The 24880-nt window shown below is 32.8% G+C and overlaps 2 protein-coding genes, 1 long non-coding RNA gene and 1 other non-coding gene across 7 annotated transcripts; 1 reads left to right on the top strand and 3 right to left on the bottom strand.

Moving 5' to 3' along the window:
• Window positions 1-4116: 4116 nt before the first annotated feature.
• LOC137822003 (C2 and GRAM domain-containing protein At5g50170) lies at window positions 4117-8594 on the bottom strand. 2 transcript variants are annotated; one of them, XM_068626870.1, is made up of 9 exons: window positions 8038-8594; window positions 6496-7683; window positions 6218-6400; window positions 5829-6112; window positions 5545-5661; window positions 5175-5437; window positions 4927-5095; window positions 4531-4803; window positions 4117-4433 (listed from the first exon to the last, which is right to left on the bottom strand). In XM_068626870.1, the coding sequence occupies exons 1-9, from the start codon at window positions 8387-8389 to the stop codon at window positions 4224-4226; spliced, it is 3039 nt and encodes a 1012-aa protein (XP_068482971.1). In that variant the 5' UTR covers window positions 8390-8594; the 3' UTR covers window positions 4117-4223. The 2 variants fall into 2 exon arrangements, with proteins under 2 accessions (XP_068482971.1, XP_068482972.1); XM_068626871.1 differs by having other exon boundaries at window positions 6496-7596; window positions 8038-8478.
• A 7809-nt stretch (window positions 8595-16403) lies between these two features.
• Window positions 16404-18334, top strand: LOC137821974 (uncharacterized). The gene is made up of 2 exons (XM_068626799.1): window positions 16404-16588; window positions 17976-18334. Exons 1-2 carry the CDS (start codon window positions 16445-16447, stop codon window positions 18129-18131), a joined length of 300 nt encoding a protein of 99 aa, XP_068482900.1. The 5' UTR covers window positions 16404-16444; the 3' UTR covers window positions 18132-18334.
• A 1972-nt stretch (window positions 18335-20306) lies between these two features.
• Window positions 20307-20405, bottom strand: LOC137823245 (small nucleolar RNA R32/R81/Z41). The gene has a single exon (XR_011083098.1). It is a non-coding gene; the product is annotated as a small nucleolar RNA R32/R81/Z41 (small nucleolar RNA).
• A 24-nt stretch (window positions 20406-20429) lies between these two features.
• LOC137820794 (uncharacterized) lies at window positions 20430-24467 on the bottom strand. Of its 3 annotated transcripts, none has more exons than XR_011082685.1 (3): window positions 24078-24467; window positions 22255-23989; window positions 20430-21763 (listed from the first exon to the last, which is right to left on the bottom strand). It is a non-coding gene; the product is annotated as an uncharacterized lncRNA (long non-coding RNA). The 3 variants fall into 3 exon arrangements; XR_011082683.1 differs by having other exon boundaries at window positions 20430-21111; window positions 21289-23989; XR_011082684.1 differs by having other exon boundaries at window positions 20430-21179; window positions 21289-23989.
• Between the last annotated feature and the right edge of the window lie 413 nt (window positions 24468-24880).

A 24880-nucleotide genomic window follows, 5' to 3' on the forward strand; every position in this document is an offset into this window, starting at 1 on the left:
TAGGATTGTTCATTTTATGGTGTGACATTTTACTTAGATTGAGATTTTAGGAATTTAAGAGTGAAGACCTTAGGAAAATCCCCACTGGACATTAACTTAACTAAGTGGTTAAGTAGATGTGAAGGTTAATTTTACAAAGGCAAAAGGAAAAGATAATTATAAGGTGAAAATGATGCTAGAAGGTGCAAAATTAAAGAACAAGGAAAAGAAACCAAAATAGAATTGTCGAATGGAAATAAGGAAAACCAAACAAGAACATGATACAAAGAGTAAAAATGGAATGGCAATGGAAGAATAGATGAAGGAAGGAGAAATCTTATGTGATGGATTTGAGAAGTGGAACATGCCACTTGGAGTGTGATTGACCTCCAAGATAAGTGAAGATAGTCGCCACTTGAGAGCTCTCAATACTCACAAGATAAGACCTAAATGCTAAGAGGAATTCAAACCTCACTAACACCTCACACAATTTGTGCAGAGTAACTCTTTTTCTATTAATTTCAACTTGTCAAATACACTAGGTAGGTCTCCTATTTATAAATGAAGGAGGTTTGGAAAACAAGTTAAATGAGTAGGATGGGAAAATGGAAAAAATGGCTACTTCTTGAAGACTCCTTATAATCTTATAATGTTCAACATCTTTTATAAAAAAAGTTATTTTACGTAATTTAATTTATTCTTATTTATTTTACATTAAAACTCATGTTTTAATACAAATACTTATTCACATAAATAAGATTGTAATCGAAGACTATCAACTATTTCTATAAATAAACATTTATAATATTTATATAATGTGTTTAAATTTATAAAGATAAAGTTATTCCGTTATCTAAGTTTGTCGGGACAATGATAATACCAAAGTATTTAATAATATTATATTACACCTTTATACGTTAAAATCACAAACCAAATTAGTGAGTTTTGCAAACACTTCAATAACGTGATATATACCACATAAATTCATTAATTAAAATGTCATTCAAAACTTATTTAAAATTCAAAGTTAAAGTAAAGAAAAATTTCATAAATCTAACTAAGAAAAGGTTAAATGTACATTCCCATATGACAAATAGCAAGTGTACACCTTCACATTACTTCATATTTTTTAAAATTTAGTTATTTTTTTTGACACAAAAGTTATTCTTATATGTGTTAGAAGAAGAAAATATTAAAGTACATGATATTTATTAGAATTATCGATTAATAAAGTTTAAGATTTTAGTTAAATCACGTGAGTTATTTTATTTTTTTATGATATTTCATAATATATAATATAAGAACAATATATATATATATATGAGAGTATTGGTTAAAGACTCATATAAATAAGATTGAAAGAGCTTATTACAAAAGTTCATGTGTTACAGATTCAGATAATTTAGTGGTTAGTTTAGTACATCACTTCGTTATTATGTTAATGGAGAGTCATACAACTTTTACATAAGTTGGAGTAGACACAGGACACTATTGGAAAGGTGAAACTTTTGTGTGAAAAAATAGTTAAATTATAAAACTTCATATTTGTCACTGTCATAATACACTAATTGATGAAGTGAAATCTTTTTATTAAATCAATACACTATTTTATTATTATAATAATAAAAATTCATTGTAATCTTGGATGAGTTGGGATAGACACCTGACAATAGTGCAAATGTGATGTTTTTGTGTGAAAAAAAAAATTAAAATATAAAATTTTATGTTTATCATCTTCATAAAAAAAATATTGATTAACAAAATTGTAGATTTTTACCAAATTAGTACAAAAGTTGGTTAATTTAGTTCTCATTCTACAAATTGTATCAAATGAAAATATATTACAGAAGTTGTGTAAATCCCTAAAAATATAAAATTATAAAAGAGTGTTAACAAGAAAGACATTTAACTCAGATAAACGGATAAAGAGAGAGAAACATTGAGTTGAAAAAAAAAGAGTGTACTAAAGAGTTGAAGAGAGCATGAGAACACCAAAACAAAACTCCCAAAACTGAGTAGAAATAGAAAATGCATAAAAGAGATGACTAGTGGAAAAGAAATGTAAATTATAAATAATGGAGAATGAAAGAAAAGTAAAACGGTAAACAATAAAAAATTATTTAAGTGAAAAATTGAAGTCACTAATTTGTGATATGGCACGTGGAAAGGTACCTTATAATAACATAATAACTCTATCATGTGCATGCTATATTACGTGTTCTTATTGGAATCGTACACGTGGCCTAGCTTTGTGTGTGGTATGAAGTTGATGAATTGAATTAATATTTAAGGTGCATGTGTTGCACAAACATCAAAACATGCATGTGACACAACCCTCTTCCTCGTGCCACTTTCCATTCTCCTCTGAATCAAAACCCTTGCCATTCAACTTTATCACAAATGTCGGCTGTGCGGCATAGGCCCATGGCTCAAAATCACTAATATATAAATTTGCATAAAAAATATTTTTTAAATTAATATATTTTTTTTAAATATGAATTTTGAAAAAAAAATTTAAGTTATTTTTTTAAATAATTTCATAATATTATTCTCTTGCATAATAACATATAAATAAATAAAAATATAAAAATATTTTTATTTTTTATAAAATAAAATAAAATTTCAATCATACTAATAAATTGATTAATAGAATATTTTATTAAATATATACAAAATTTTAAAGAATATATGATTATTATTTTTATTTAAAAAATAATATAAAATATTATATATAATAATAATAATAATATATTTAAATTTTATTATAAAAAAATAAAATTTGATTTACTGTATTTATCATGTATTGAAATTAAAACAATATATGCACTTTAGAAAAAGATAAAAAAAAAAATACTATTAAATATTAAAAAAATTATTATCATTGTGAAAGTGTTATGAATTAGTGATTTTGAGTAATTTCTTTCTGCACTCTCCATGTTTTTCTTCTTGCATCCCATATTTCAAAAAATATTCAAATTACTTTTTAATATTTTTTATTGATTGTTTTTTTTTAATTCTAGAATGTGAAATTCAGAAATTTTCCAAATTATAAAATAAGTTAAAATTTGTGTTTCGAATAGTATAATATTTCCTATCTCACAATCCATAATACAAATTTGTATTAAAGATTATAAAATTTAGAATTGATAATATTAAAAAAATTTAGAATAAAAGGATAGAAGAAAAAATTATGAATGAAAAAAAAAGTTAAAAATATGCTAATTATGTTAACCAGTCCGTCAAATAAATAATCTACCCGTATTTTTTCTTAATGAATCACATAAATATAATTCTTTATAATAATTTCAAGAACAAAATTATACAAAATTCTAAATACCAAAATAATGGTTTTTTTTTTTACAATATAACCATGACAAATTTTTTTTTTTCAGCAGATTATACTTTAATGAATTAATTCACTAATCATGATACTGTAATTGTAAACATCAAAATATCAAGAGTTACTCCATTTGGGTCATAAAATTGAACACCTATTTCGTATTTTCTACTTCATTAACTAAGTAATAGTTATCCATTGTTAAGGTTCGTTAAGTAAGTAATAGATATTCTTAGCTTGTTTTATCCTTCCTTACATAACCTATCAATCAGTGTATTATAATAGTCCATCCCATCATTCCTAAACATGTTAGGAATTTATTATGTTCTATTTCTTTAAAAACAAAAAAACTCTTTAAAAATCATTCATTTTACCGATTGACTTTATCAATTTATTTTATAATAAAATAATTGGATTCAACTTTTCTTTTGAAAAATGTTCATATTTATGATATAGTTCTATTAGTTATAACTTCTAAACACAATTATGGGTTATTGTACTGTTCAATGCATCACAGAAATAAAGGCTACGTTAAGCATGTGACTTGAGTATTATTTATATATCAAGTTATTGTTGATTGATATTGAAAAAAAAAAAACTATACATTAAACATCAAATTTCTTATCATACGATATTTTTCTTTACTATTTTTTATAAAAAATCAATAAATATTTAAACGAATATCTCACACTTCTAATAATTAGTCATTCCATTTTCCTCTAATTTCTTCCATTCAAACTTTCTCACACAGTTTAATGAACAGAAAGCAGTAAATAAAGTTTGAACAAAGCATTATAAAATAATACAAAAATCATAGCTGATAATATATTTCAGAATGTTAATTGTTCAAGAGGAAACTCATTTTTCTTTTGCCTAGTACATTTGTTATACCTCCCTAACATAATCCTTATTCATTTGAGTTCTGAGACATAAGCAAAATCTCTTTCTGAGCCAGTTCAAATATTTCCTTCAACCGAAGGTTAAACTTGGCTATTATGTTCCGGTTGATCCTCTGCTGAAACTTGGAGCTCTTAAGCCACATAACACCAATGTAAGCATCACACTTGCAAGCACATTCACCAAGAGATGATTTCTCAATTTCGTACCTAAGATGAATCTGCAGGCAATGAATATTAGGTACCCTTCAATGGAACAAGATGAACTAAGTTAATTTATCACAAAACAATTGAAGTTTGAGTTTCCAATTAGCATACATGAAAGTGATCAGCAAATGGGACACCATGAAGAGCCATAACTTCAATCACAGTCCAACCTCCAGTGTTTGCATTTTGGCATTTTTGTTGTGTGCATGTGACTTCACCTCCGAAAGCTGACACTTGTCGATTGAATTGGTAAGAAACACGCCTCTCGAAGACATCAGGTTTTACTAGCTCCCACGAGGTAGTTTCATAGTTCATACATCCTGTTCTCTGCATAATTTTATGCTCCAGGTTTCCTCCACCAAAAATTCCCATCACAGATATCATCTGAGCCAGAGTACGTAACACAACTCAATAGAGCTAGATAAGCTTATTACTACACATAAACTAATCTTAAAGAGGCCATTTCTGTCTTTAGTTTTATTGTGGTATTATTAATTGGTAGCTTACCTTGATTGGTAGTTCTGCAGAGAAAATTCTGGACATTTTTTCTTCATTCTCTAAGATAGATGCAGAGTCTTCTGGAATTACAAAGCCTTCTTGATCTTCATGTTCTTCGGTAATTTGTTCTCTCTGATAGGGGTTTAGGATTCTTGTTCTCCACAAGGCCTTTATTGTTCTTTTGTGGAAACAAAATGAGATGTCAATAGATGTCATCAATATATGAGATTAGGAATATAAGCATGCCTTGTTCATACCTGGAGGCAGCACTAAATGAAGAAAATGATTGAAAATGAAACCTAAGTCTCCCTTCTTCATCTTGAGTCTTTGCACCGTACCTTGCATCAAGACCTCGACCTCTTCGCAGAATTATGACCAATGTAGGGCTTCCTAATGTTGCCCATGAGGGAGGAAGCACTTGTATCTCTTCAATATCTTCCCAAAGGAAGAAAAATTTGGTTTTGTGTCCAAAGAAATTGGCATGAAACCCCAGAATCCGTGCTGAAAGAAACAGTCGACCCTATAGCAGGAAAACATCCTTTGTATACATTATGGATATAACTTGTTATGCATCAAGTCAACATTTCATATTATTAGAGCAAATCTCCCTTTTGATGTCTTGCGTACCTGTAAAGGCATTTTTCTCTTGAGGTAACAAGTGAAATCTTTTATGAGAAATTCTTCCGGAGGTAATGCAAACAATTTCTGGAATGTAGAATTCCTTTGTGGTGATGTAAGATTCAACTGCCATTCAGATACTCAGTTATATACAATAAATAGGTCTAAATGTTCTATGACACAAGTAGAAAAAAATGAAGTAGGCTAGGTTGAACTGCATGATACCAATTACGAAGGCATGTGCATGGGGCAAGGAGAAGGGAGCAAAGAAGATTCCTAATGCTAATGCTTACCTTTTTGCCTACTTCCTTTTCCATCTTCTCCAAATATTCCTTGATTGTCTCAACTCCTTTATTATTGTCCAAGAAAATTCTCAGGTGCAACTTTGACTGAGAAGATTGAGCAAGTTTTCCTTCGAGCAAGAGCCACATGTCTGCCAACTCAGTTGATGTGTGCTTTAGGAAATTGATCTCAGCATGTCCAAGTGAAACATCCTGGTCAAATGGACCGTCAAAATCAAAAACTTCCACATCCAAAACTGATGGTGGTTCTTCCATAGCATCAAACTCTAATATTTCTGCATATAAGTATCAATACAAATAGACAATTTCAGTGAAGATGTATCCATATCAAAGCAAGTTATTGCAGATTAGATAACTATTAACAAGTTAGAAGGCAAAACCATTCCATTGAGGATTCGACGTTTGAAGCTTGACAGAGCTTGATCTTGTTTGTCCATTACAAGTGAAAACTACATAGGGATCTGACAACCCTTCTGATTCCAAGGAGGCCAAGTCAACCCCCTCAATTAAAGCCACTGTAAGAACCCATCCAACACCATGAGCTTTGAGGCCATGGTCAGTTCCTATTAGAGGAAAATGAAGAGGAGTGTGATCCCTCAGATGAAGTCTCTTAACAGAGATAACAAGAATAATATGTTCAAATGATATTTTTACTTACCCATTTGAAATCTTGCTTGAACAAAGTGAGACAGCATATTATAAACACGCTGCAACTGGGTGATTAAAACTCCACTTATAATGAGTTCCCCAAAACTATCTGGCAATTCAAGACCCTTAAATTCCAAGCCCTGGGGTAGACTTGGACCACAATATAGAATATGCACCACCACATACAAACACATGAAAATGGTAGAAACCACAGTGAAATTACAAAAGTATGTAATTGCCTGCCACCAATGCCACTGGTCTTCAGTTTGCAAAGTTGCTAAAAAATGTTCCTTGTCTGAAAAATTTGCCTTATTTTGCACCTTAAAATTCTGCGCTAGTTTTTCGGAGAACAGGCTAAAACTCTCCTTCAAACCCTGTCTTGCCCCACTTTCTATCATGCTTTTCATCATTGTGCTATGGAGGAAGACAATGCTCCATGACACAACAAGATGGGAGGATTCCTCTCCTGAAGATACCTCTCCACCAGGCATTATCTTGTAAAGAAATTCAATCCTAAATGTATTCCCATATGGGACCTCTGGTGTACTTACACTAACAAGTATAGCAAATTCCTTTCTACACACTCTAATGTACTTTTGCTCCTCAGTGGCAGTGACTGCCTTAATCAATTTTGTTGCAGCTTTTGTATAGGAAACAACTCGTGTTAAACTTGACATGTCTCCATTTTTCCATGTCCAAGGTCCCTCTTGCACATTTGTTGTTCCCTGCAGTTCAGCCAAATCTTTACGAAACTGTGAATTGGGTGCAAAAAGAAACACATTAAGGTCACTTGGAGAGACTAAATAAATCTGGTCTACTAAAACACCGCCAGACAAATTTTCAGGCATCTCAGGTTTGCTATCTCCTGATTCCATTAGTGCAAGGGCTTCTTCAAAGCTGCAAGGAGATGAATCTTCCTGAACACTATCTTCACAATCAGATAACATAGTGGATAGTTCTGAAGAATCCCCGGTCTTTGAGTTTCCTTCTTTCTTTTTGAAAATCTTATGCACAACATTAGCAATAACCTTCAACTGTTTGCCTAGGCCCATTTTATCACAAGGTGCCCGACATGAAGTGTGAAGACATTCCAAGTCTTTTGAGTTCTCAACTGCAAAAGTTGAATTTGGAGGATGCTTATGCTTGGTAAAAGAAGCACAGCATTTACCATGAAGAGAAACAGTAAGGAGAATTTTCCCTGATTATACAAGACATTGAGCTAAATATCAGTCACATATGGCAAAGCAGTTCAAAATTACACAGAAATAAAAGAGTGGTTTAAAAGAAACATAAAGTAAGAGAGAATAGTTCATACACTATTAGTACAACGACAAGTTTATAGAATTGTGTATCTAGTCACAAGTCATATAAATCATTATATATGATAACTTTATTGAATTTAAAGAAAAAATCATTAGAATCATATCTACTATGAGTTTTTGTTAGTGTATGTATAGACATTAAACTCATGTCATGTGGTAAACACAAACAAGTAGAAAAGATGATTATGTTAATGCTAGTGTGTGTAAGTAATGTAGTGAGGGAAGCAAACCGCAATATTTATTGAAAAATTTTCCACTCTTGGGGCTTTGAAGAGAGAACCAGGTGGGCAGCAAGGTTTGCTTATCCTCAAAAGCAATTGAGGCTACAGGTATCCGTACCTCACCCACGAAACCCACATAACCATTGGTCACCCTGCACTCATTCACATGACTAACAACAGACACAAGGAGCACGTCCTCAGCATCATGCACCCTGAAACAAAACTCCTGGTTCCAAATGGGGGTGCACTTGTTCGTCAAAATCCTTGTCTTGGCCTTGAACTTGGCAAGTCTAAGCTCTACGTATGTATCCTTCACGGGAAGGTCCTTGGCCTCCAAAATACACACGTAAAGCCTCAACATAGCTTCTAATAAATTTGGCTCTTTACAACTCGTAACACATAAAGCAAAAGCAGGGTAGCATGTGAAAGGGTGTTACAGTAAAAGGAAAAGAGTGGTTTTTTCTTCTTTATTTTCGTGGAATGAAGAGGGGGAGTCACGTGTTAGAGGAATACGTGGACATTGAAGTGAGATGACACGAGGTTTGGTTGCAAACGGAAACTCTGGTAGTTGTTATTAGACATTCCTTATGGATGATGGTTTCTTCAGAATTCATGATTCACTTGTCAGGTTTGGTTGTTGTTGTTATGGGGTCAAAGTTTCCTTAAAGTTAGTTTTGTTGTTGTCAGTGATGTGTTGTGTAAGCGGTGCCAAAATTGCAGTAGGGGGCAATATAGGATAAGGGAAAATGATTCATCTACATCCAAACTAGTGAGCAACACCTAAGATACACATAGATACATAGGAAATATAAAATATATAATATAATGGAGTTATAGAAAGAAAGAATAAGTGTTTAATAAGTATATAACATAAAGGTGTAAGTCTATTTAGAGAAATACAAATTTAATTTAGAGAAAGATACCATTTTAATTTAGTATGTGAAAAGTTCGATTTTTAATTAAAAGCACATATATTATAAATAATTTTTTTTAAAATAAATTTACGAGTATAAATTGTATATTAGAAATACGATATTAGATTGAAAATGTTCATCCTATATATGCTTCTAAAACAAATTTGTTTTACTAAAAAAAAATTGTGTATAGTTAAAGAATGCCCGAAAGAGCTATTAATACTGCATATGTATTATAAAATCTGTATATACGCTTATAAAATAGTTAAAATTCTATTATAAAAATATTTTAAATATAAATTTCATTTTTGTAATTTTTAGTTGTTAATACACTTAAATGATTTATGGAGCAATTTTAAATTGTTAATAATAATTATGTAATGTTTTTATAGTATAAAAGACATAGAGCATGGAAAAGGTGGAGAGTTTGAAACTCCTCACAATCACATCACTATTCATTTAGTCTTATTGTGTATAACGTAGGTAGTATACATTGTAGTTGGCAAGTGGATAACTCTTGAACATCAAAATTTGAATTTTCTCTATTGTACATTTGGACATGACACATAGCAGATTGTTATTCATTTTTCTGGAACAAAAGAGTAATATCTTCTGGATATTGATGGTCAGCTCGTAACATGCACTTTGTCTTCGTCCCTTGATTGTCATCCATGATTTTTAATATGTTACGGAATAATGATAACAACTTTTAATTTCTGCAACATGTCACGATGTGCAAGAACTCCATTCTCAGCTTCTCACCACTTGATATTTTAATTTATGTGACTTAGACCATTAGTGAAACAAAATGATCTCTTTTACAACATGTGTCAATACTTAATACATTACTTAAACAAAGATTCACACATCATCCAAATGTATGACCCTAAATCCATAATAATTTCATCATTTTCAATAAACATTAACATATAATATAACCCATTTGCACAAAATCTCAAATCAATTAAATATATAATTTAATATTAATTTTTCATTTATAAAAATATTCATAGTCAATCCATTAAAAAGAATAGAAGGAAAGAAAAAAGAAAAAAGAACAGAAATTATTTAGCTAGGAGTGGTTGGGGTCCAAACAATACTTGGATTTTAACCAGGAGTGGTTGCACATTCAAATAATAATCGAGTTGTTTTAGGAGTGGCTCAGGTCCATTTGCATCTTCGTAGTGTTAATTTGCTTAGTGAAACTTGATCGATTGATCGAGAACTAGAAGTAGTTTATTGTTTATGTTGGAGATCATACGTCAATTAGAGATTAAGACATTTCATAGTATATAAGTTGGTGAAAACCTCACCTTATAAGTCGGTTTTATGAGGCTGAGTTAGACTTAAAGTTCATTTCTCAATATGGTATCCGAGCTCTAGTTGCTACATTTACCCATGAGTGAAGTTGTTGATACCTCACAAGATCTTTGTTCACCTTACCTTGCTACATTTACCCATGGGTGGTCTCGTTCATTTTAAATGAGCCTCATTTCAAAGAACAAGATAGGTTTCATTGATGGAACTGTATAAGCTCCCAATCATACTAACTCATTATTTCCAACATGGCAGAGAGTCGATATACTATTGTTTCCTGAATTCTCAAGGTTATGATTCATATTTTTGATATTCAAGAGATGATGACAATTACAAATTATTTCACTCAACTAAAAAACTCTTTGGGATGAACTTGATCTTTTTCGTCCGGTAACTGTAAGGACCGAGAAAAATAGTCTTAGAGTAGAAATGGTACAATTAAAATGACACCTGAATATTTTATTATTTAAGTGAAAAAGCTATATAAATAGAAAATTAGTTATTCAGGTTTCATTTTAAAAGAACCACCATCTCTCTAGAAGTTTTCTTTTCCTTTCCTCTTCCTTCTCTCTAAGATTTTGACCTCTTCGCTCATCTGTTTGACAATCGGAGTCCACCATTAGACTCCTGGCAGCGAGATCTACAAGACTGCCCGATTAGAATCTTTGATAGAGTAAGTTCATTTTGTTCCCCTTTTTCTTTCTTCTCCCTTCTCTCTAAGATTCTGATTTCCTTGCTCATCAGTTTGACGATCGGAGTCTGCCATTGGACTCTTGGCAGTGAACTCTACGAGATTGCCCGATCAGAATCTTAGATAGAGTAAGTTCATTTTTGGCTCATTTTCTAAGTTAGTTTTGATCTGGTTAGGGTGCCTTTTAGTTTAAGTTTGCATGTGAGGTTTTTATCTTCAGAATTAGTCTCTGTTAGATCAGGGTCCTAGTGATATAGTTAGATTTGTGATCAGAACTTTGTGGTGCAGGTTAGACTATCCTTTAGGCTTTTGGTAGATTTGGAGCTTTTAGTGAGCATCGGCTAAAGTTCAGGTAAGGGAAACTAGTCTTATTATTTTAATTAAAACCCTAGGTTAGAAGATTCTGGATGTGGGGGTGACGTGGTCACCAATTCCAATTGTCTTTGCTTGCAGGATTGTCTCTTTTGAAGAGTAAAGTAATATATTGACTGAAATGGTTGATTTTAAATCTTTTATATTGATTTTAAGGTGAATAATTTGTTGAAACTGTTTGTGATTGAGAATTGAAAGTGTTTGAATGATAATATAAATGAGTTGAACTGTTCTTTTTGAATATTTTGTTGAATTACTTAAGTGAGAGGTTTGATGAGAAGTGGTTGTGTGATTTCAAATGATGGTTGATTTAAAAAGCATATATTTTGAATATTTACTTATGATTCAGTTTATGAACTAAAATTGTTTGTGACAATTTTTAAAGTAAATTATGAGTTGATTATTTTGAGAGCTATGTTTATTGTAATCTGAATTCTGGTGTTTTTGAGATAAGTTAGTTGTTGGGTTTAACAATTGGTGATCAAACTTTAATTTTCATGTTGTGGCTTCCTCATCCTTTTTTATTAAATACTGTTGGATATAGTTGTAGTTGGAAGATAATTTTATTTCATTCTCCTTTTATTGTCTCTCTTTTTGGATAGTAAAACTTGATGTTATTTAGATACACTTTGGAATCCTTTTGATTCAAGACATTTATATGATTAGTGAATGAATTGTTGTGTGTTTTGGAAATTCTAAATTGTGGAATGATTTGATTGTTTGATGAGGGAGATTTTGATGTTTAAAATATATTTTTAATCAAAACATAGTATTTTCAGGAAAGAAAATACCGTGTTAAGATTGTTTAGGATGTGCATTGACTAGGGATTCGTCTAGAAGGAGATATCCTGACTCTCCTGAGATAATGAAATCATATAGATGAAGTTATTCAGGTGGTGAGAGTCGAAGGAGGTTCATATGAATGGGTAAGTTGTTTGAAAGATAACTAACTTGACCTGTTATATGAGTTAACCCTGTCATACTAGGAGAGATATGATATTGAGATTCTTTATGCGCATAACTATGTGGATTTCACAGTGAAATAGTATGACAGGTGCAGATCTCTGAGTCTAAGTCAACGCACGAGTCTTCCGGAAGTAGAGTCAAGAGTCTATGTGTTATGAGTCAGTAGAAGTCCGACATATGAAATATGAATTTTATGAATGTAATAGACACTTGATGAAATTTTGAAAATGTGTGAATATTGATGGTTTATGTTGATATAAAGTTTCATATTTGATGTTTTAAAAATAGCTAGCTTACCCTGTGTTTTGTTTTGTGTTTGTTTTCTTTAATCTGTGATGATCGTGTTAATTTACACGGGAGCAGATGAGGTTGCAGGTGACAAAGCTCCTTAGTGAGTAGTCAGAGGAACAAATGTTTTATTTTAGACTTTTGTGTATATATTAAATCCCTATGAAGAGGGATATCTTTTGAGATACAAATATGAGAAAGTAACATATGTTTATATGTATAATATAGTAGAAAATATGGGTAAAAATAGGGATGTGACAGTACCTACTTGTTCATGTTCCTATAAATGCACCTGCAATGCTCTTGTGAATGTCTCTAAATATAAAGTACAAGACCACATTATTAAATTTCTAAGGGGGCTAAAAGATAATTATTTGACTGTGAGAACTCAAATCCTATTGATGGATCATTTTCCATCCTTTAATAGAGTTTGCTCTCTCATTACACAATAAGAGAGACAATTTTTTGGTGATCAATCCAAGGCAATGATTGCTACTAGCAAAGGAGGTTATAAAAACAGTGCTACAACCTATGGAAGAGGTGTTGATTATGGAAGAGGAAGCTATGGAGATGATATACTTCTAAAAATTTTAGTCATTGTGGAAGAACAAGACATATCGTTGATACTTACTATAGAAAGCATGACTTTCCACCCCCATTTCAAGTTTAAAAATAAGAACCATGATCATAGTCATACTAATGCAGTTTTTTATAATACAAATTTTAATAATGATGAGCAAAATCATAAAGGTTAAAAGTCAAAAGTGGAGTCTCAACAAATTGGTTTTACTCCTGAGCAATATCAAACATCGTTAGCTCTTTTACAATAGTCAAAATCCAATGACAATGTTTCTAATCAAGTCTTTGTTATTCTTTCCAACATGACAACACAAAATGGTAATAAATTTCTTTCTTCCTTCAGTTCTTGGATTCTTGATAATGGTGCTACTTACCACATTTATTGATCCTTAACTGATTGATAAACTATCTTGTGTTCTTACCTTTGACTTTAATGGCTATCACATTCAGGACAACAACTCCTTGAAGATGATTGGCTTTGCTAAGATGCAAGATAAACTTTATACACTCAGAATCTCATCCTATCAAAAACTTCAAATCAAACCTATCAAATCTACTCATACCATCAATATCGTTAATGTTAATGCTAGTGATCTAGATCGATTAGGTCATGTTTCAAATAAATGTATTGATGTTATCAAGAATAAGTTTCCTTTTCTTAAATATAACAAATCTTTTGTTTGTGATGTTTGTCATTTTGCAAAGCAAAAAAAAATAAAATTCATTTCCTATTACTACATCTAAATCAAATAAATGTTTTGATTTGATCCATGTAGATATTTGAGGACCATAATCAAAACCATCAATTTCTGATCATAAATATTTCTTGATCATACTTGATGACTATTCGAGGTACACACGAATTTTTATTTTAAAACAAAAATCTGAAGTTGTCAAGATTTTGGAAAAAATTGTTGTTTTTGTTCAAACATAATTTGAGACAGTAATAAAAATAATAAGTGATAATGAGACTGATTTTTTCATGACTAATTTCTTTGTCAATAAAGGAATAGTACATCAAATATCATGTGTCAATATTCCACAACAAAATAGTATAGTTGAAAGGAAATATGGTCATTTATTAAATGTAGCAATAGCTCTCATGATACAATCTCATTTATCCAAAATATTGGTCATATTCTGTGATACATGTTGCACATATTATAAACATGCTTCCCACACCTATTTTAAACTATTTTTCTCTTGTGCTTTGATGACGTTCTCCATTAGTCACCTTGAGGTCTCGACATTGTCTCTCAGCCTTTGTTGCTCGGCTTAGGATTCTTCATAGAGGCGTTCCTGCTCCGCTCGTAATTCCTGAGTTTGTCTCCTTGACTCCTCGCTTTCACGTTGTAAGGCCTGCATCGTCTCTATGACCTGCTGCAGAGTGAATGTTTCTCCGTCGTCAGGCGTGGTTGTTTGTTTGGTAGGCCTCATGATTCTAACTTTTGTATTTGTTTTCCAGTGAGAGTGGCAATAGGAACAATTTTACCTACCCCATGGTGGGAATGTTCTCGTCGAGATGAGGTCGGTCGAAATCTGGAAGAGTTCCAAGTGTTCTCCCTTCAAGCTCTTAGTGATTCGGCTTCTAAGGTACGAGGGGGCTTTACCTGCAAAAAATACTCTGACACTCAAATCATTAAGAGCATAAAATTTTGTGTATGTAGTGAGTATAACGCAAGATATGAGTTGAGATTATTCTCTGTGAGTGGTCATCTACTTATAAGCCTTCATGAACTTGGATCTTTGATGTTGGTTTCTCCAAGTTTAAATGTGACATACTATAATATCTTTTTATAAAATTTGAATATTATGTATATAAATCAAAGCATTTATGTAATATAACAATGGGATACTGTGTAAGTAAATTAGAACATTTATGTAATGTAATCAGGGATATTGTGCATAACATTTATATAATATAATCAGGGATATTGTGCATTAAAATCACGTTAATAGAGTGTTAATCGTGTTTTTACGGGATTTTATTCTCTAAATGTCACACTTGGGTTTTATCAGTATTTTATGAATTCTCCTTTTTTCCTTAGGCCAACTGGCGAATTGGGCTTGGCCCATCTTGTTGAGTTTGGGCCCGTTCAGTTATATATTGGTCGAGACAAGCCTTCGTGCTAGCCATGATACAAGTGTTGTTGGACTATCTCTTTGGGTCGGTCAGCTCAACAAAAATGGTCGAGCAAGTCCCATACGGTACAATATTTGAGTCTTTTAAAGTTTATCATAATGAGAGTTTGTTGAGCTTATCAGGTCACTTACTATCAGGCCGTCATCGGATCATCCATAAATATATAGTCTCACGCACGAGTTGTCACTCTCGGCGTGAGGAGGTGTGTTATAGATCCCAAATTGACTAGAAATTAAGACATATTATAGTATATAAGTGAATGCAAATTTCACCTTATAAGTCGATTTTATGAGATTGAGTTAAATTTAAAATTCAATTTTCAATAGTTTATAAAAGAACCAATATAGAAATAACTTGTGCAAATCTATCTTATCCATTATCTCTTTAGATTGCTTGTTATCTTCATCTAATTTAAGAACTAAGAGCTTTGTGAAAAACAAGTTTTGAATTTTTTTTATAGTACGTCTATCAAATTTAAAGTTACATCTGACGATAAGTTTTGAAACACAATTAAATCCATTTTTTTTATATGATTTCTTCAAGTTTTCTCAAAATGTTAAACATAAAAAAAGACAAAAATATAATTAATTATTATTAAGATTAAGTTTATGAAAGAAGCACAAAAATTTAAAGAGAAAATAAATTGTATAAATTTTAATATTTTCAGTCCCAAAAAAATACCAAAAATAATAATATTTAATATAAAATAACTCTAAAAGTTTAAACATATTAATTTTATTCACATTGTAAATAAATAGAAAAATAATAATTCGAAATCATCTATACTAAACTCATCATCCAATTTCTACAATAAAAAATTAATTTGGGTTGAGTGAAATTTAACCTAATATAAATAGAACCTAAATGAATTTATTTGAAAACTCTCAAGAGAATAACCTTTCATCCATTATCATTCATAAACTAAAATGATTTAAGGGAATGGATACCTTTAACAGTGGATTAAATAAATTCATTTTGAAGAAAGATGGGTGATTCATTAATAATTTTATAATAAATTAAATATATAAAAATTAATAATTAATATATTTAAAATTAAAAAAAAATTATGTAACATTTTTTATTACTGGTTGATAAATAACAGGTGGGATGAAATAGAGACGTTGGAGCGTGAGTGAGGAAGAAAAGATGTTACAGTTTCCGGCATATATGACGCAGTACCCACTCTCCACCAGAACTATTCCGACGTCGTTTCTTCTACCCTCTCAGTGGCCCCACCCCCAAAACGAAGAACTCCTCCTCGCCTTGGAAGAGTCCGATTTCGAAGAAAAGGTCCTTTCTTTTCGCTCTACCCTCCACCCTTTCTCTTCTGTTACCTCTCTTCATTACATTCTGTTTCTAACGCCATATAAATTCCTTCAAAACGCTATTTTTGGGGATGTACTCTGTCACTTTTATACGCATCTTTGCACACATTTTTTCTTCTAGGTTTCTTATGTTTCTAATCAAATGATTCAGAATTTGGGATTTCAGAGGCGTGTAGGGATTTGATCACATGGTACATATGAAACATTAGAGTGTGAATGAATGGTCATAACTGGGAATTCACAAAATGAGAAATATTACACATGATTTTCTGCTGATATGTTAATCTAAACACACATGGTCGGAAATTTATGTCAAAATTATCCTCTCTCCTTCTAGAGAGGTATAATAGGTGGAACATTTTGTTTCTTAGATTTTGTTCACATATTTAGGTTGTTAGCATCTTTCTCTTAAAATTTCATATCTTAGGGAACAACAAAGTTTGGTCATCCTATAAGGATAAAATCTGCCAACTAAGTTTGGCACAAAAAGATGGTTGGATGCCTTCTCTTGTTGATCTGACCACTGTTTGATTCTTAGTTGTGTATATGATAAAAGCTTTGTGGAGAGAAACAAAGTCTACTTTAATGATCACTATCTTTTGTTTAAGGAATAATTCCCGGATTTCAAGTTAGGAGATATCCTCGAACTATACTAAGTGCATGTTTGGTTTTTAGTATCATGGTCCAAAAGTATGTTCACAAAGTAAAACATGAAAAACATGCTGTTTGGTTTTCAGTTGAGCCTGATTTTAAAATTTAAAGAACATCTTGTTCTATTACAATTTTATCTTGAAACTCGATTTAAGATAGAAGAGAAGGTAGAGTTGTTTTTATAAACTCAGTTTGCGAAATGAATTTTGTCTAAACTTAAGTTTACAAACTTTAGACCAAACATGCCCTAGGCTATGTTAGGAATAAAGTTTGCAACATGGATAGCTGTTTTCTCATTACATCTATATGAACCAATAAAAGGTAGCTTCAGCATCATTCAGGCCTGTGGATGTGATTTTTGCCAAGGATGTGGCGTGAAAATGACATACCAAACACACAAAACAATAAAATCTCCTCAAAGGGCAAGCTATCATTTTACCACATCAGCATCTAGCTGTTTGCTTGAACTTACCTGCATGGCTGTCATGATATTAACTAGTAGGCATATTTGTAAAGTAATCGTCCGCATATACATCTTGACAGTTAAGAAAGGCCTGGATTATCCATGACATAAGGTAGTTTTCACTTAACAAGATAATAAGTTACAAGGTGCAATTCACTGTGCTCTTTGAATTTCTCTTTCATATTGTCCATTGCCGCATACTCATCATACCTGTCATTGTCGTCACGAATCATTGCAGTGCAATGAGATTAGGAAGATGAACAGCAACCTCATTGTGATAGGGAAAACCACAAACGAAAATGATAAAGAAGAGTTTGACAACGAGGCAGATGACGACGATGCTGACAATGTAGAGGAATCTGAAGGTGAAGAATTTGAGCAAGAAACTGGTTGAGTTGAGAAAGCTGCACATCAGTGGCCAATTATGTTCTGTTTGTATGATTTGGGACTGCTAGGCCAAATCTTTGAATTGAGTTTTTCTTCTATTTTGTTATTGGACCTAGTATTGAGCATTGGCTTCTCATTCATATAGAACTTTGTATATATGTGTTCCTGATTTTTGCTTAATTAAATATCTTTAACCTTCAAGTAGCATAACCAATGTTTAACAATAGCACGAGTTAAATTCAGATGAAACGATGAGTCAAATGTTAATTGTTTTGGTGAATTTAACTGAAGAGTAGAGAGCGGTTAAAACTTAAACTGCTTGAAGAGTTGAAACAAAGACAAGAAAAGTACTGGAGGCATTGGGTACATGGGAACAAACAACTGAACAGATATAAACATTATATATATATATATATTTATATATATATATATACACACATATATAAAACTAAGCATTAAACTAAAACTTTTGAAACACCAAAAAACACAAGGATTTGTCCATCTTTGTTCACTCAACTTCTCTAGCCACTAGAAAGTGTGTAATGTAAGTTTGTTAATTACTTTTTCTTACAAAAATAAACTATTTCATTTATATGCACTTCTGTTCTGATTCAATAGATTGAAGAGGCAAAGAAACTTGGGAATTCTGTGTAATGAGCACTTACAACTTTTCTATCAAATAGGTCATTCTTTGTTGAGTTGCTAAGGATTTTTACCACATCATCATTTGATTCCAACAAACAAAAAACGTCTCTTATAGTTGATTTTATGTTATTTATGGTCTTTAAGAGGGAACAACAAAAAAAGTGAGAATTATTTTAGGAATTTTTCTTTAGACAAGAACATTTTTAGAAAATTTAACAAGTCTTGAGTATCTCTCAATCTATAATTTTATATCTTTAAGTCTAACTTGTATTTAACGTTTTAAAAAAAAAAGATTATCAATAACTAAAAGTGTAACATTATGCTACAATGTAAAATATTTATTACAATAAATATATAAATGTAAAACATAATTTACATGTACATAAATATTTCTTTATTATAAAATTCAGTTATAATATAAATATTTATGTACTATAAACTATATTATATAGGTATACGAAATAAATGCAATGAGACAAAAATAAAACACTATTTTTTTGTTAACAAATAGTCTCTCACTGTATTTTTTATCTTTTGTAAGATACTTCATTTTACTCCATTAACAAAAAAATAACTAACTTCGTGTCTCGTTAATACTAATTAATATAATTACATTGAGTTGGACATTTTTAAAATTATTAAATTGCAAACTAAAATGAACTCCATTTCCGTCAATTTTGACTCTTGTTTTTGTTGTGTTGTGTGTACCAAAACACGTGTCATTAGTCTGTAAGAGAAGTCTGAACACACATTTTGAAAACTTCAATATCAAGTTCCTTAAATGGTACGTTGTTATTCTCTTCTCAAAGACTAGCTACTAAGAGAATTCCGTTTCACATGCAAAACTCTAAAAAACCATATCCTCACAAATTATATACACACCAACCCTACAAATATTAGCCAAGAATCAACATGGAATATATGATATAGATTCTACTCAACAAGCCTCTATCAAGCTTCCATCTACATCTTAATACCTTAATTAAATTGATTATCAAGTTAATATAGGAAACAATGTTTTTGAGATATTGTGGGATAGTGTAGTCCTCATTATATATAAAACCAAGGAGATGAATAAGGTGATAATGGAATTTCTTCGACAATAATATTGATTTAAAATGAAAGTTGTTTGATTAATAGAAGGCTAACTTCTATCTTGAAACAAAACATCAAGTCTAATAAATATTAATAAGTCAAATGTATTGAGGAAGAGAAGTTTAAAATGCATCTACATGTAGGATAAGACCCCTATTTCAATTATAAAAATATCAAAGGAGGTCACATATTTAAATTATGAGTTATGCAAAGAAAAGTTAGTTCAACAACCAAAATATAATTATTTCTAGGAATCATAATTATAATGATTTAAGATTTTAAATTAAGTTAAAAAATATATTAATAACATAATTAAAAAAATGAATAATATTGTGAATATAATTAAGTTCAAATTTTTCTTAAATATAAATTTGATTTACTATAATCTTAAATCATTAATTTCTTAAGTTTTAGTTTATCTTAACTCTTTTTTTATTCTTAATGGTGAATCAGAAAGAACGTAGCGATGGAGAATTTGATCATATCAAACACGTTATGTAATGTTTGATGATCACTCATCCTGTTATCATCATATTCACCTTCTCTACCATGAATTTATCTTAACTTATAAAAGTTCATATTTCAATATTTTTTTATTTGATTGTTGACAGAAAAGTGTATTTTTAAAGTAGAATGAAGATGCTCACCTTAAACATTTTGTTCCAGAAATTCTGAATTCTGATTTGTTTTTTTTTTCCTGGCAGAATCAATATTACTTATACATGTTTCTGTGAGATTGTTGGGTTGATTTTTCCCCTGGTCATGCGTTTGATCAATTCAGTTCTGGGTTTTGCCAATCCAATCTGTTGTTATTGGGGCTTGATTATAAATAATATTCTCCTTCTGCATGCACTGCATTTCCCTTTTGAAAGGTTTTTCTGGGTTGCAGTCTGCTGAAGGAAAACGTTGACTTCTTTGCCTTAAGATTGTAGATATAATTAGAAAATGAAGCTGTGGTTCGTGTGATTGAGGAAAAAAACTTGGCAGTGACGGATTCCAGTGGGTTCAGTGATCAAATAATATCGGCAATCAGTTAGTAGTACCTCCAACAAAATGTCCTGATGCAATTACTAATTCTCCTTCGATGTCTTCTGCCAGCTTTTGAAACTTGTCTTCTCCTGTAAGGGAAGAAACTGCATCTTCCAGTTCTATAAAAAAATCATTTCCTGCCCGAATTGCTTAAATTTTAAACAAAGGCACTGATGTAGCTTCAATGTCACCCAGCAGAAGTATTGACTCAGGCCAATCTGAAACAAGCAAAGTTGAAGTTGGTGAGACCAGCCCCCTATTGAGACTTTCCAAGAAACTACACAGTCTGCAGAGCAAGGAAGTGAAATTCCAAGCAATTTGTCAGGAGGAATTCTTATTGATCAGTTATATATACATAGTTGCACCAGGAGACTTGAACACATTACTATTTTCACCTGATTCTAAATTTCCCAAGGCACTGGCTGATCTACAGGGTACTACAGAACTGCAAGTTGGTCCTTGGAAGTCAGAGAATGGTGGGGAGTCCTCAAAAAGATCTCTTACTTACCTCAAGGCAGCCATTAAATTTATGAACGCTGTCAAAGGATACGAGGACCAGACATATTTAAAGGCTGATGGGAAGAACTTGGCTGTTTTGGCCATTGTCAGCATTCTAGATGTTATGTACGGCAGCACCTTCAGGGAAGAACTACTTTATGTGATCATACCTGGACCAGAGTTGCCATCAGAGGAACAGTGTTCACGTCTGGTGATATCTTGGCGAATGAAATTTGTACAGAGCACCATGATGAGAGGGAAAGCTTGATCAATAAGCTATTTTATTGTCAGACTGTAAAAGCTGTTGTCTCAAAGGACCTTGGTTCTGGTAAGGAACAAGCTTTGGCAACATTACGACCAGAGCCTCAGTCACTGCAGGTTTTTTTTATCAGCCTCAGTGACTCAGGTATCTAGCTAACTTCAAAGTCTTCTTAATATTCTTAATGGTAAGAAAAATATACATTGAGAACCTGGTCCAGTATAAATCTTTTTTCTAAATTTTAATTTTTGTATAAAATGACAAAATACCCTTTTTTATATCAGGCTTAGTGTGTCAATATATCATTCCTGTAATGGTAATGTCCGTGTTTGTGCATATGTGGCTAGCGTCTCCTAGTGGAATTCAAGGGCTTAAATTCAACAGATTCTTTTCGGGAATTTGTTGTGTGTGTTATCTTGGTTCTTCAAGGTGAAAAACTATTGGGTCTAATCTCACGCTTAAAGCAAGCCAGAGCACCAAAGGGTAGCGATCATGGAATTAAAGCACAAGGGGAAGGATGGATGTTAACTGTGGCCATAATAGAAGGAAGCAATTTAGCTAATGTTGATTCTAAGGCTTTTTGTGATCCGAATGTGGTGTTTACCTGCAATGGAGAAACAAGAACCAGCTCAAAAAGTTCAAGAAATCCTGAGATGTCAATTACCACTTGGAGACCTTGTTTTCCATCTCCAGCGACGAAGATCTCGCTAACATAATCGAAGGATACGATCGTGCATCGTTGAAACTGGCACATCCAATGAAGATCAGACCCGTCCTCTTTCCGCATAAGTCGGAGAAGAAGGTTTCGTCTGCTTCATCGTTGTCCTCGGCGTCGTCCAGCGCTAGCCACTCTCCCGCAAGATCGCCTCACACATCCGCTGAATCCTTGCCCTACGCGTACGCTATCGGCGCGTAATGGTTCGTCTGTTATCTTGAGATGTCAGTTACCCAAGGGAGACTTGGAGACCTTGATTTCTATCACCAACGATTAAGATCTCGCTAACATAATCGAAGAATACGATCGTGTATCGTTGAAGCTGGCGCATCCGATGAAGATCAAAGCCGTCCTCTTGCCGCCGAAGTCGGAGAAGAAGGTTTCGTCTGCTCAGTCGTTGTCTTCGGCGTCGTCCAGCGCCAGCCACTCTCCGGCCAGATTGCCTCACACATCCGCCGAATCCTTGCCGTACGCGGCGGCGTACCGCCGCGGATACAATTACCGGACACCGCCGCTGCCGTCTGCGTATGCTATTGGCGTGCGGCTCGGCGAAGTCCTGTTGCTACACGCAGTTCGATGGAAGTCCTAGGTTTTGGCGTCGAGGACATCACTGCTATAATTACTGTCATTGATGCCAACCGATTATTCAGATACTAGTAACAAAAGAATCGCGAATACGATGGATTCCATAGATGATGACGAAAATATCAAAAGGACCGAGAAAACGAAAAAGAAAAAAGGAAAAAAGATGAGAGAGGGTTGTGAAATACAATTATTTTTTTTTTAAATTTTGATAAAATTTAGAAATGGATGAATTGAGGCTCCAGTTTCTTGAATCGACCCTAAACTTATTTTTGAGTATAAGGGCTACTCGGGACTCTAATTGCCGCAAGGTTCCACTCTAATTGCCGCAAGTACTACTATCCTCCATCCCTCTCCCATGGCGGAGTCAAAGATGATGCAACTGCTACGAACTTTAACATAATTCTTTGTTCTTCCTTTTCTTTTTCAAATGTCTTTCTTTATAAAAGTTAATTAATCCACTTTTGTTTAAAATATTGTAGATACTTTTGTTTGACGTTCAAGTTTAACGCCACCTGTCGTAGCAGTTCTCATGTTTTCAGCTCGACCAAACTTGTGTGTGCCTAAATTCAATGGCCCCTTCATGGACTATTGGGACCATGGCCTTCTCTTTCTCCATCTAAATTGTTTATTAAGTTTTCATCTTCTCCTGCAATGGTGGGGCAGATTCTTACTTCACACCCATTTTTCTATTTATTCCAAAACCGCATCCAATCATCGGTAAAAGCCGTTGAATTGAACCCATAAAAAAAGGCTACCAGAAATATGCCTCAATCATGTCACTTTCACTTAACCAACTTGCCGACTTGCTCAACCAGCGCCTATCTTCAGGTTTCGGTCCTCAATATAATTATTGCATTCTTTATGCCATTCATTACTTTTAATTCTATTTATAATTGAACCTTTCTTTTTAGGATAACCTTCAAAATAACGTGGCTTTTCATTGTAATAGCCTGAAACCCTAATTTCAAGAACGTTCAAGGTTTTGTCCTTTTCAACAATCCCCACAATTCACGCTACAATGTCTCCGTCATATTTCGACCTGCAAATTCAACAAGAAATATATAAATCAACAAGAATAATCGATAACTAATTTCAAAAAAAAAATGTCAAGGGAAATACGTACCCACCTAAATAATCAAGTCGTATAAAAATTGAACGCGTGAGGCCACAGTTAACACGCGAAACCGCCAAAGCAAACGTATAGCTCTTGGAATCGTTGTCTCGAATCAGACGGTTGTTAACGGAACACTAACTGTTAAAAAACAGAGTCCCGAATAGCTCTTATACTCAAAAATAAGTTTAGGGTCGAATAAAGAAACTGGAACCTCAATTCATCCATTTCAAAATTTTATGAAAATTTAAAAAAAAAATAATTGTATTTCACAACCCTCTCTCATCTTTTCTCTTTTTTTCTTTTTCGTTTTTTCGGTCTTTTTGATATTTTCGGCACCATCTATGGAATCCATCGTATTCGCGATTCTTTTGTGACTAGTATCTGAATAATCGGTTGGCATCAATGACAGTAATTATAGCAATGAGGTCCACGACGCCAAAATCTGGGGCTTCCATCGAACTGTGTGTAGCAACAGGCCTTCGCCGAGCCGTTACGCATGCCAATAGCATACGCAGACGGCAGCGGCGGTGTCCGGTAATTGCATCCGTGGCGGTACGCCGCCGCGTACGGCAAGGATTCGGCGGATGTGTGAGGCGATCTGGCCGGAGAGTGGCTGGCGCTGGACGACGCCGAGGACAACGACGGAGCAGACAAAATCTTTTTCTCCGACTTCGGCGGCAAGAGGACGGCTCTGATCTTCATCGGATGCGCCAGCTTCAACGATGCACGATCGTATTCTTCGATTATGTTAGAGAGATCTTCATCGTTGGTGATGGAAATCAAGGTCTCCAAGTCTCCCTTGGGTAACTGACATCT

Source organism: Phaseolus vulgaris, chromosome 9 (assembly GCF_000499845.2).
Source record: "Phaseolus vulgaris cultivar G19833 chromosome 9, P. vulgaris v2.0, whole genome shotgun sequence".
NCBI classification, from domain to species: Eukaryota; Viridiplantae; Streptophyta; class Magnoliopsida; order Fabales; family Fabaceae; genus Phaseolus; species Phaseolus vulgaris.